The sequence below is a fragment of the Anopheles coustani genome, chromosome 2 (genome assembly GCF_943734705.1).
Source record: "Anopheles coustani chromosome 2, idAnoCousDA_361_x.2, whole genome shotgun sequence".
Classification (NCBI taxonomy): domain Eukaryota; kingdom Metazoa; phylum Arthropoda; class Insecta; order Diptera; family Culicidae; genus Anopheles; species Anopheles coustani.
In genome coordinates, this window is record NC_071289.1 from 75,931,061 (window position 1) to 75,944,172 (window position 13,112).

The following is a 13,112-nucleotide window of genomic DNA, read 5'->3' on the forward strand; positions in this document are numbered from 1 at the left end:
TTTATTTTTCCCCTTCTGTATTGGCAGTTGATACAAAACATATAAACTCTTGAAGATGTAAGACAACCGTGAAAAACCCCTTAGGCAATGCAGTTCGACAACACATGTGTGTGAAACGGAAGCAGGTCCTCTTAAAAAAATGGAGGCCCCCGCAACACAATCCGTGGATGAGAAAAGTTTTGTCGAGCCACGAGGTATTAAAAAAACACGGTGCCACGTGTTTCACGAAGAACACTCGCAAACGTTATTAAAATTGGGCATTAATGAGCTCTTTTTAACTGCTCAACATGTTTCGCTTCGATATAGTGGAGTTACAATAAGATACTCTTGAACACCACTTTATTTAATGTTTGGATAATTCAATACTTCAATGTATGTTTTTTTTTCATTGATTTAATATTCTTTTATTTTGTTGTTGTTATACATAGATACATGTATGCACTTTTCTTTTTCCTTTCCTTGCTGGCGACGTAATTCTGAAAGCTTCCTTTTTTATTTTAAAACCGTATAAAAATACACGTTTTAGATTGATTAAGGTCCAACAACATGGATTTTATGTGTTTCATCCCATTGCCTTGATTTAACGTGCGAACGTTTTAACGATTTAATTTAAATGATTGTTACCTACATTTGGTATTGGTTTGAATTTGCAAACGGTCTCGGGTGGCTTTCAGACGCTTTATAGCTTAATTTAGATTATTGGGTGACACTTTTATTGAACACTAGTGATCGGGCGTATCGAAGCGTTGAGGAAGCGGCCCACAGAAGATAGTGTGATTACGGCGTACATAATGAACTTTCTACCACTTCCCCCAAGGAACGCATTGGGGTTGCTCCCGATATTACTCTCGGTGTGCAAATAGATTGGATAAGGTGGCTCTCTTTTCCTATCGCTCGAGGGCGGGCGGGGATAGATTGAACTGCTGCAGATGTTGAATTGGATTGGCCTTTCCTTGCAGCCATTACATTTGCCATTTCTATCGAAGTGTACGACCGTGTGGATAATCAATTTCTTGATATCCTTTGCCCACACGCCCACCGAGGTCCTTGCAACGAGTAGCGACGTTCCGTGCGACGCAAAGTGGATGTTACTTTTCATTACCATTCCTCTCAATATTCTTCGTTTAAGCCCCCGTTCTTTTGTTAATGGAGTTGGTCTTTTCTTTGGTCTTCCGCAGGCTACGTGCTGATGAATGGAGATACAGGAAAATTGTCCGCTACCGCCGCCGCCCCGACAGCGATCTATCCAGCGCCCGGCACAGCCGCGGCCACAGCTGCAGCAGCAGCAGCAGCCAGCACAATCATCACTAGCGGAATTTCCAGCCTAACGCTGGTCGGTCAACAGCAGCCACAGCCAACGCCTCCCGGTTCCGGCGCGATGCACAACGTCAACAACAACACACTCGTGGGCGCCGCTCCCTCCGTGACGCCCGCACCGGTAGACTATTCCGCACTGAATGGTGGTGGTGGTGGTGGTGTTGGTGGACTCGCTTCCGGTGGGGAATCTCCGGCCACCGCCAGCGACTATTACGCCGACGGTCCGGTCGCCTCCACCCTTATTACCAACGACACCGCGGGCTCCACTCCAAGCAGCAGCAACATTACCTACACCAACAGTCCTGCCCTCGCCAGTAGCCTGCCGGGCGCTGCTGCTGCTGCTACTGCTGTCGCCGCCATGCCGCTAGCAGGAGGAGGAATCATCGTAGTTCCCGCCGCCGTCGCCGTCGCCACCCACGAGGACGAGGACGCCACCGGCAGCGTCGAGGATGCGCTGGTGCAAGGCAATAGTAGCAGCAGTAGTAGCAGCAATAACAACAACATCATGAACAACAACCAGATCGTCACCAGTGATAGCAACAATCCTACTAGTAGCAGTAGTAGTACCGAACACAACGGGATGCCTTTAGAGCAGCTGAAGCAGCTGCTGCAAACACAGCTTGATTACTATTTTTCGCGGTAAGTGTGGGTCCAGTTGAAGGAGGAACTCTAATACGGGTTGGAAACTTGCCGGAATGCTTTTTAGGGGTCATTTTGACCCCTATTTTGAAAACGCTATAGCTTCACTATTTTTGAAGATTTTTCAAATCAGTAAAGTGTTACTTTTTGGTATACTTATTGACTATCTTTTGGCGTTTTCAATTTTTTTATGTACCTTGCATGTATCGATATGACTCGTAATTTAATCCTTTTAATTTTGTAGTTTTTCAGAAATTATTATGTAAATTCAGAAAAAAAAAACTCATTTTCGACCATTTTTGCTTTACATCGAGCTAGCGGAATGATGAAGAAATGCATCGAAAAACCAAAAACGTCAAAAGATAGAAAACAAATATAAAAATAATAAAATAACAGTTTGCGGATTTAAAAAATCTTCAAAAATAGTACAGTTATAGCGTTTTAAAAATAGGGGTCAAAATGACCCCTAAAAAGCATTCTAGGGATAGTCAAGTTGGTTTTCGGAACTGGTCGAACAGGAAAATCTGAAATTTTTGGTTTAGATGTAGCTTTGGATTTTAAGAAAAGCATTAATTTATATTGTAAAACTATTCAGCCGTCTTCGAGATATTAAAATCGAAAACTGCGTTGGGGTCAAAATGACCCCAATTTAGAATCTAGTGTTAAAGATACTTAGACTAATACTGTCTTGGGTCAATGCAATTTTTCAAACAACCGGTATTATTCGAAAAGCTAGGAACGACATACGTAAAAAAGCTAGAAACATTCCCGCTCGCAGGAGGGAAGATGTTAAGATAAGATTAATTGTTGATAGACTAATTATACCTTGTGTTTCCTTCCCAACGCAGAGAGAATCTCGCGAACGACACATATCTCCTGACGCAAATGGACAACGATCAGTACGTGCCAATCTGGACCGTTGCGAACTTCAATCAGGTGAAGAAGCTTACCAAGGACATCAAGCTGATTACGGAGGTGCTGCGCGAGTCCCCGAACGTGCAGGTGGACGAGGAAGGCCTAAAGGTGCGCCCGAACCACAAGCGGTGCATCGTGATATTGCGCGAAATACCGGACAATACGCCCGTGGAGGAGGTGAAGGTAAGGGTGGAGCCAGAGAGTGGAGAGGGTAGCTAATGGTTGATACGTTTTATTGATGTGTTTTGTTTTCCCGTTTGGCTTGTTTTTTGCAGAATATTTTCCAGGGAGAAAACTGTCCGCGCTTCATTTCCTGTGAGTTTGCCCACAACAACTCCTGGTACATTACGTTCGAGTCGGACGAGGATGCCCAGCGTGCGTTCCGATATTTGCGCGAGGAGGTGAAGGAATTTCAGGTGCGTCGTGGGTGTTATTGCAGATGCAGAGACGAAGGAAAAGGGAGTGAAAACGAGAGCAGCGTAAACAATGAGTTTCTTTTCGTTTGTTTTTCTTCCCACAGGGTAAGCCAATTATGGCACGAATAAAGGCCAAACCGATGAACCGGCTACCGATCACACCGGTCGGCGGTGTGCCGATGAAGAACGGGTTGAACGGCTTCCGGACGACGCCACCGCCGGGCACGGCGGTCGCCGTCACCGCGGCCGTCCCATCGATGGCGACAACGACGGCGGTGGCGGCACTGACGGCGGCCGGGGTCCCGGGCGCCACCTACGACCCGGTGCAGCCGACGTCCGTCACGGCGGCCACCCTGACTGCCTACCCGACCGGACAGCGCTACATTCTGCAGCACAACGGTCCACTTCCACAGGGCGCCGTGCCGAGCTTCAACGCTCCGGTGCATATGTTTGTAAGTGGTCATTCATAATTACTCAATTAAGGTTGGTCTTAAAGGGTGTGTCTCATACGACTCGCCCTTGTGGATTGTGTCGCCCTTTGGAAAATAATAATAATTTCAGGCATCAGTAAATTGAGTTTAATGTGATGTTACATACAAAAATCACCTTAGAGCATGTAGCCTGGCTAAATAACGTTATAAAACAACAAAAGTAATCGAGAACGATGTATAAAATGGATAGTACTGATAGTATAGCTTTTACTTCTTCGTACCGTTTTTACCCTATCAAGAATGTCGTTTAATCCGTCAAGAACATTGTTCTGTTGTTGCTATATATAGTTTATTTGTTAAAGTTAATTAAAGTTAAAATTAAAAAAAAAATAAGCGGAACTTTGCATTGTGTCATACCTTCCCTCTTTTTTATAGAAACCAGTAGTTTTACTTCTAACTCCTTTATTATTTTACGATAAATGATCAATGCATGGAAATATTATTGCAAATATCAGCACCAAAGTAACCGAGAAAGCCCAGGATAAGGCCTAATGATAGGGAGGAAATGCCCTAAGAACAAAAAAGTAAGTTAGAACATGTTGGCTCTAACCATACGGCAACGTCCGTCATACCTTAATAAATAAACTATAAAAATATAAATAAACTGCACCAAAGTAAAATGTTCTTAAGATTCCCTTTTACCAATGGATACATGTGCGAAGGGATGTCTTTTAAAAACACGAATCATATTAAATGGACACCCGTTAAACAAAACCAGTGTGAGCCACAACCTTACAGTAAACTATGGGGCGCATATAGAACTTACTTTGAAGTATCGTTTCGTATGCCTGATTGATTTGTTTTTTTCGTTTTCCCCTCCTTGCAGCCATTCCATCAGCAGCAGCCATTGTATCCCGGGTTTATGCAATCGTGGCAGCCCACCCAGGGCAGCTTCTTTGAGATGACGCCGTACATGGCCAACGGGATTCCGCAGGTCGCGGTCTACAACACCGGCGGCGCTGCTGCCGGCGGTGGTGGCGGTAGTGGTGGCGGCGGTGGCGGCGTTGCCGGCGGAGGCAAACAACAGAACGGCCGGTACGGTGGCGGAGTGCCAGGCGGGGGTGGTGGTGGTGGCGGCGTAGGCGGTGGCCACCGGCAGAATCCTCGTAACAAACGCCAAACAACGCAGCAGCAGGGAGTAGTCAATGACAGTCAACAGTCGTCGGTATCATCGAACAACAATCGAATGTCGAACGCGCAGCAGCAATCGCAGGGCTATCAGGGGCAGAATGCTGGCGGTGCTAATGTGGTCACTAGTAGCGGTGCGGTACAATCCGCCGGTGGTGGTGTCGCCTCTTACCAACCGAACGCGGGTGGCAAGAGTGTCGGTTTGCTCGGTGGCAAACCAGCTTCGTCGTCCGGGGCGGTAGCTTCGTCGGCGTACCTTAAAGATGCAACCGGGGCACCGTTGACGACGATTCCCGGCACGGTGTTTGTCCCACAGTACTACGTTTCTGCTCCGCAACATCCACAGCACTACGTCAGCCAACAACAACAGCAGCAGCAGCAGCAGCAGTCGAGCGACGGTGGAGTGGTTGATGTGATCGTACGAACGGACATGCAGCAACAGCAGACCCAATCGTACCACGAGGATGGTTCATCCCTCGGTGCCAACACGGTGCTCGTAGTGCCAGCCTACACCACAGGCGGTGGTGGTGGCGGTGGAGGCCGTAAAAACAACAACCCGAACGTTACCGGAACCAACACGACGATGCACATCGACAACGCGCAGCAGCAGCAGCAGTGGACATCCAATCAACCCCGACGGAATCCACGGCGGCGGAAAGATGAGATGATGCCGATGGAGGTCGGAACCGGTGGCGGTGGAGGAACGGGGGTGACAATGATGATGTACGGTGCCGGTGGCAACCTCAGGCATGCGGCAGCTGCTTCAGCGGGATACAACGCAAATAGCAGCAGCAGCACCACCAACCGCACCAACAGCGCAAACAACGCGAACGGTGCAGCCAATACTAATAATAATAGTAATAGCGGTAATAACGGTAACAATAACAGTGGTAGTAGTAACAATAATATAAATAGTGGTAAGGTTATCATGCATACAACTAGTCTCAACCAATTGGCGCCCTCCGCCGGTGGAGGAGGTGGAGGCGGAAAGTACCAAGGCCGCGGGCGCGGCGGTGATAACAATAATGGATATGGCGGTGGCATGATGGTCGCAGATGGCGGTTCCCATCACGGCGGCGGTGGTGGATATCATTTGGACGGCCACGGTCACCATCACAGTAGGAACACGGCGACTGCATCGGCTGGTGGTGGCGGTTTGCTCGATTCCAGTGCTTCCTTCCCGCAGCAGCAGCAGCAGCAGCAACACGCTGCTGGCGGTGGCAATGCGGCGGGCCATAAGTTGCAGCAAGACATGATGCACCATCGGCAGTTCCATCACACGGAGCCGCACTTGCATCATGTGCATCATCAGCAGCAGCAGCACCACCAGCATCAGCAGTCGTCGTCCCAGTCTTCTGCCAGTAGTCACCATCACCATCATCAGACCTCCGCCAACAGTAGCAACAGTAGCAGCCACCACCACAGCCATCATAGTCAGCCAGCAGGTGGTGGTGGTGGGCCGCAGGCAACCGGCCAGCAACAGCAACATCATCCTCCGCAGCAGCAATCAGTTCCACCGCAGCATACTCATGCCCAACAACAACAGCACCAGCAGCATTCGGCAGCGGCATCATCGGCTCAGGCATCCCACCATCACCATCATCACCAAGGTCACCATCTGCAGCACCAGCAGACGGGGGCCGGAGGTTCGTCGAGCAGTGGGACAACGGCAGCGACGGCGGGGGGCAGTAGTGGTGGCAATAGCTCCAGCTCCAACACCGGGAGTACCGGTGGCCATAACACCACCGCCAGTACCAACACCGCTGGCAGCAGCGGTGGTGGGGGGTCAGCATCAAACCACGGCAACGCTAGCAGCAGCAGCAGCACCAGCGTTCAGTTCGATCTCGAGCCAGCGGCATTTCCGCCCCTTCCCGGGCACGATGGACGGAGTGGCACCGGTGGCGGGAGTAATGCCACGGGTGGAGGCCGCTCGAACGCGAAGGGAAGTCACCATGGCTCCGGCCCTTCGTTCGGAGGTCATCAGCAGCAGCAGCACCAATCCCATGGTGGTGCGTATGGGACCTCTGGCGCCCATCAACAGCATCCATCGGGAGCAGCAGCAACAGGTGGTCCGAGTGCATCCATCGCTACTGGTGTTTCCGGCTCCTCAGCGTCCTCCTCCTCCGGTGCTCATCACAGTTCCACCACCGATGGTCTTGCTGAGGGCCACGGTGCCTCCGGTGGTGTTTCGTCGGGAAACAACACTGCCTCCGGCGGTAATGGGACACACCAGCAGCCGTCGATCGGAGCCACCACCATTGTCCCGGCACCGGCTTGGGGCGAGAATCATCGCTTAGCGGATGTGGTGAAGGGTACGGCAAAGGCACGCCCTCTCCCGGGAGCAACGGTAGCTGCCATTGTGGCCGGTACAGCTCTTCTTCCGACGCCAACAACGACCACGGGTAGCACCACCGAGCATAGTCAAAAAGGCACGACCACTTCAGGAGCGACGACCGGCTCCGAGCAGAAGCCGAACGAACCCGCTGGAAACACTGGCACCAGCTCCACTAACGCTAATCAGCAGATACATCCTCTACCTGTGATAAAATGCACTGTGAATGTCGCAACGAACGTTGGTGGCAGTCAAACTGCACCATCAACCGGAACTGCCGTCGCCACCACAACCGGTAGTAGTGGTGGTGGCCATTCTTCAGCTACTGTCCCTCCTCCTACTACTTCCGCCACGACCACCACCACGGCTGACAAATCAACCAAGACTGACGAGTCGTTGCTGCAGATGTCAGCAAGCTCCACGGTAACGGCCCGCGCAGCGACCACTGCCAACCCGACGGATAGCAGCAGCGGCGGTAACCCGCCCGTTGTTTCCGCCTCCGCAGTGTCCGCACCAACGACGGCCAATGCGGCCACAATGACTTCGACTGATTTCGCCACCGCAACCAAATCCTCCGCCGCCTCGGCCTTAAAAGCTGCTCCCCACGCTAACACCGGTACCGGCGGAACTGCTGCCACAGGAAAGCAGCAACCTCTGGCGGGCGCCGGTGGTAAATCCAGCGTGGCAACAACGGCAACATCGTCATTGAATGCTGGTGCTCAACCACCACCACCGCCAACCTTCTCGCTGCAAAACCATCCGCCACTGGTTCCGCTCGACCCGAGCAGCGCGAACAGTAATAGCGCTGCTGGAGCCACCACCACTACCACGCCTCAGGTACGTCTTAGCTATGCACAAGTGGCACAGCATCTGGCCGAGCAGAAGAAGGAGAAGGAGCAGTCCGTCGTCGTCGCCGGTGCCGCTCATCCCCATCATCATCCGCATCAACATGCGGCCGAACATGGGGCGAGCGGCAACAAGGCGGGCTCTTCTGCAATCACGGGTACTGCAGCAGCAGCAGCAGCGACTGCAGCGGAGAAGGAGAACAGCAATCACAATGCACCGGTAGCAGTTACGGTGACGGACGTAGCTTCCGGTACAGCAACGGTCGGGGCTTCTGCGGCTACCAGCGCAACCGGTGCCTCTGGTGCGGGTGTTAGTTCCTCGGCTGTGAACGCCAAGCACGATACCGCCGGGTTCGTCGGTGTGGCCAGCAGAAAGAAAGACACGGCAGCCGGTGGTGGTGCCGGCGCCACAACGAAGGGAGGACCGGCCACCTCCCATCACCACGGAGATGGTTTCCGAGAGCAACGAGGTAGGTGGAAAACTTTTGATAGTCATTATCTTTTGTCTCTCAAATTTTGAAAAAACCGCATCAACTTCAGTCTCTAATGCATCTGAGTTTGCTTTGTAGTCGTCCATTTTTTTCCTTTGCTGAAAACAACAAAGTAAAACAGATTTTTTTTTGTTTTTCCTGGATCATTACTTGCGCCAATTAATAATTTTCCATAATTTCCTTTTTGTAGCCCGCTTTATTATATAATTCTTACTACACCCAATATCTTCAAACTCGTCTGTATCAAGATGAATTTACATTCATGTCAACCAAATGTTTCGATAGGGACAACATTGAAATCCACAGACAAAATTCCAGATAAACACGAGACAAAAGCTGATGAGCTAGAGACAGAAGTGTATGAGCTAAAAATAATACTACACATCGATCATTGCCAGGACTTTTCAATTTTGTTTAATTCTTATTTTAGTAAGTACTGGGTGGGTTTTCGAATAATTTAATACCTTCACGTACCATAATCTGCATGTGCTAGTGAATTAAACGTTTGATACGGTAGGTAGCTGGTGAAATCGATTTGTTCGTTGTGAAATTTTTAAAAATGTTTCTCTACCGGCGAACAGAGAGGCTCCAGGGATTTGCTTGCGATTGGAATGCAAAACTTATTTTATGGTAATTTATAACCGTTGCCCTTTCGACCAACCACAACCACCCCCAAGATGGTTCAAGTCATAAAAATTGCGACTGTAGGCGGTTTCAATTTCTTAGGCACCACCCATCCCCACCCCACCTCATGGGTAAAACCGAAAAGGATAGCATAAAAACATCCTTGTGATGGCTTAACTTTACACCACATTTTACTTACTTCTCTTCACTGAGCCGCCAAGCCAAGGGCGCGCTGAGTGTATAGTGTGTGTTTGTGTGTCTGACGCACGCAGGCACCAAACGAACCGTGACGAACTGTCGCCGCCGTCTTTATGTCTCGCCGTCGTCGCGGAAGCTCGACTCCGAAGGTCGTTTTGCTGGCGGCGACAAACACATGTGTGTGTGTGTGTGTGTTTGTGTCAGCCCCGTACGTCCTTATCCGGCGAAAGTGTCTTCCCTTAAGTTTCTCATAAACCTATCGGTCGATCTGGTCGCCGGTGGCTGTTGGAGCATTAGAGGGTGATGTGATGACTGTTTTTTTTCTGTTTTTTTTTCCTGTATTCCTATCCGTTTGCATGCAATATGTTTATTAGGAAAAAAACTCGGCAAGTTTACTTTAATTTTTCGTGCCCTCGTTGCAGAGTCCTTGGCTATGTTTGGGAGGGTGGAAGGAGCAAGGAATAAGAGATAACGAATTCCAGTTTTATTTTCGTTTACCGGAGGCAAACGAAAGTCGTGTGTTTTTGTCTGCAAAGTCTCGTTCCAAACGTGTGTTTGTGTGTGCAGTGTGAATCCTATTTTTAGGATTCTATTGATTTTCAAGAAGCACCCTCCTTCGCCTTCTCTATTGCTACTTTGGAGTCCCTTCCAGTATCATCTTTTTTGCTTTTTGTTATGCCTATTATATCGGTATTAAGTTATTTATGGAAATTGATTAATTATTCCCAATAAGTTAATATGTTATTTTTAGATTTTTTTCGGGTTCGAAAAATCGTAGTAAAATTGATCTGTCTTAAGTTGAATTTCTGAAACATATATTAATCCTATTTTTTCCATTACCTCCTTTACAGAAACGCGCTACAATCAACACGGTGCCGGTGGTAACACTCATTCACGCAACTCCAAAGATTATCGTCAGTCTTCCGGTGCTGGTGGTGCCGGTGGCCACAGCAACCATGTTGCCGCCGGTTCCCTTCCCTCTGCCGGCCTCCGGAATGTGGCCGAACAAAACAACAATCATTCGCAGCATCATCCGCATCAGCAGCAGCACGGTGGTAGCAGTGGAGGAGGTCCTCGCACTGGTGGAAATAATGGCAATACCAACCACCACCATCATCACCATCATCACCAGAGCAACAACAACAATGGCGCCAAAACAATGGGTGCAGGTGGTGGTGGTGGTGGACCCCGTTCGGCTCGACCGCATCAGCTGAAGGACTACGTCACGACCCCGCACCAACAGTCACACCATCACCAGCAGCAGCAGGGGGGGCACCCGCGGAGTCCCAAATGATGGCGCTTAATATGGATCTAAAACGTACGGCCCGTCCTCCTTCTCAAACAAAGCCACCACCAGCAGCAGGATCACGTGCTGGAGCAAGACCAAAACCAAACGCATTACCTGCCGCCACTGTTCTTCTACACCACCGATCAGTAGCGCCCGGCTCGGAAAACATGAAAGTTCGCAATCTTGTGCAATCTTGGAAGGATGCTGTAATTATGGTTCCCCTAAAGGATCTGAAATGTGTTTTGAAGTTTGTGGAATGAGCCGTTTCCACTTGTAAGAGATGTCAGGATAAGCGCTGGCGGAAAGTTGGACGGGCATTACTGTGCTTTTCTTCAGCGGCAATAAGAGCTTGCCATTAGTAGCAAGAGCAAAGTGCGTACCAAGGTGTCGGTATTGATAGAGCAGATCGGGGCGCATGATCGATAAATGATGCGAGAGAGGGTTTATTTGTTTTCTAGGCAATCTATTGTCGTAAACGCTTGGTTTTTTTTCTTTTATTTCTTTTTTTCCTACGCAATAATCAAACTCTGCGGATAACACTCAAGGCGATGTAGTTCGAGATGCAACTCTAGGTAGTGTGGTTTACACCAGGCTTACACCGAAACTATTTAAAATGGATATGATATTATTCGGGTTCAAATGAGTTTTTTTCTTCCAACTTTTTTGCGAATCTCACATGCACACATTATTGTTGTTTGGAAATGTTGTACTGCTTCTGTCAAATCCAAAACGGTAAAGGATCCGCTCAGTTTCAAAGGTATAGCTCTCGGAATCCTTAAAATCATACTCCTTTTTATTGCCTTTGCTTCCCGTGCCTGGTCCGCCACTTGTTTTCTCCAAACTAATCCAGATGTATCCAGAAGTGAACAACTCCTAATTTTGATTATTTGCTTTTCTTCCGGCGTGCTGATTATTATTATACTAATAAGTGCAAAGGTGAAACAAAAAACCGAATGTACCACCATATGGAGCGCAAATAATAGTTAACCTCGAGAATACCACTATTTTCGCTACCCACAAATACCTTGTTTATTTATGTGTTATGTGTTAAACAGACAGATGTTTGTTTTCCTAGTTATGGTTTATGTTTGGAGTTGCAAATGCAACAGACAAAAGGGGGAAAAGAAGAACAAAAAAAATGCAGGGAACGACAGACAGTCGAAAAGAAAGAGCACGCGAGGATCAAGCGGCATCTTGACACATACATTTTGCTTGATTTCTTACTATTATGATTATTATTATTATCATTATTGCTACGCTATTATTGCTATTATTATTAATCTTATTACTATTTTTATTGCAATTCCTTGTTACGTTGTTGATAGTCGGTAGGAGAGGGAGGCAGCGAGGAGGATGATAAGGAAGAGCTCAGAGTCGTGCGGAATGCAAAGAAAAAAATAAACAAAAAGAGGAACCAGAGAGAGACGTGAGCGACGGGGTGGTCCTTGCGCAGGGTTGTTCTCATAAAAAAGGAAAGGAAGAAATTAATATTACTGTTATCAGATTGCTGCTGCATGTTAATTGCAAATGTTGAATCTTCGGAATAGTAGACCCCCGATGTGTACTAAACAAAAAGGCCAAGCCCAGAAGCGCACGCAGGTACACAAACAGGCAAACCACGGCCATCCTTTTCGTTAAAACCACACCCTGTGTAATATAAACGCGTTGTCGTGTAGCTGTGCCGTGTACAAGGCGCTCGATCCCAGTTGGCGACGCTCGGGAAAGCAGACAAACAAAAATCGCAGGGGCAACTAGTTGATAATTGATTCTTGATTTAGTGCGTAAGCGTAGTAATGGTGGTATATAGGATCTCCCGGGGGAACATTTAAGCAACAGGTAGCAAACGCGTCAAATGCAGCAAAACCGATGGAAATGGCGCGCTAAAAAGTACGCGAGATACAGAAAGACGACAAAAGCAAGTTACTGCCGCCCATACACAGGGGGAAGAGAGTGAATGTGGGGGAATGTAGGGTATTGAATTAGCAAACGCTAGGAACCGGGACCTTCCACCCCGTCGTGTGGTGGAACCAACGAGTGAAGTTAGTCGAATCGGGGGCTTTGCATGCAGTGGGTATGAAGCCTACATGTGTGTGTAAGCTTAAGCTAGTGATGTGTAAGTCTAAGACTAAAACAAACCGACAAACGCGAATATGAAAAACACAAACAACTATCCTACTACATAAAAATTTGCCTACAAACAATGAAAACATCTTAACGAGAGCAAAAACACACACAAAAACATACAATCCTGCAAAATTAGACACAGCTGAATCAAATTTAAAGATAGATCGAATATTAGGATAAAAATAGATACAAAAGCATCAAAATAAGCCAATAGTTTCTAGAGTGCACCTAAAGTGATTAAAACAATATGGTGTCCAAACATAACTACAAACAAACAAACGGAAACGATACAAAACAGCACACT

At 48.2% G+C, this 13,112-nt stretch overlaps 1 protein-coding gene across 1 annotated transcript in view; it reads left to right on the top strand.

Moving 5' to 3' along the window:
• The window catches only part of LOC131265033 (la-related protein Larp4B), a 35,864-nt gene extending 24,333 nt beyond the window's left edge, over window positions 1-11,531 (top strand). The window contains exons 4-9 of the mRNA XM_058267295.1: window positions 1,179-1,956; window positions 2,805-3,054; window positions 3,147-3,287; window positions 3,392-3,739; window positions 4,605-8,553; window positions 10,248-11,531. Coding sequence (XP_058123278.1) covers window positions 1,179-1,956; window positions 2,805-3,054; window positions 3,147-3,287; window positions 3,392-3,739; window positions 4,605-8,553; window positions 10,248-10,690 — 5,909 coding nt within the window. The 3' untranslated portion in view covers window positions 10,691-11,531. The remainder of the gene's footprint in view (window positions 1-1,178; window positions 1,957-2,804; window positions 3,055-3,146; window positions 3,288-3,391; window positions 3,740-4,604; window positions 8,554-10,247) is intronic.
• The last annotated feature ends 1,581 nt before the right edge of the window (window positions 11,532-13,112 follow it).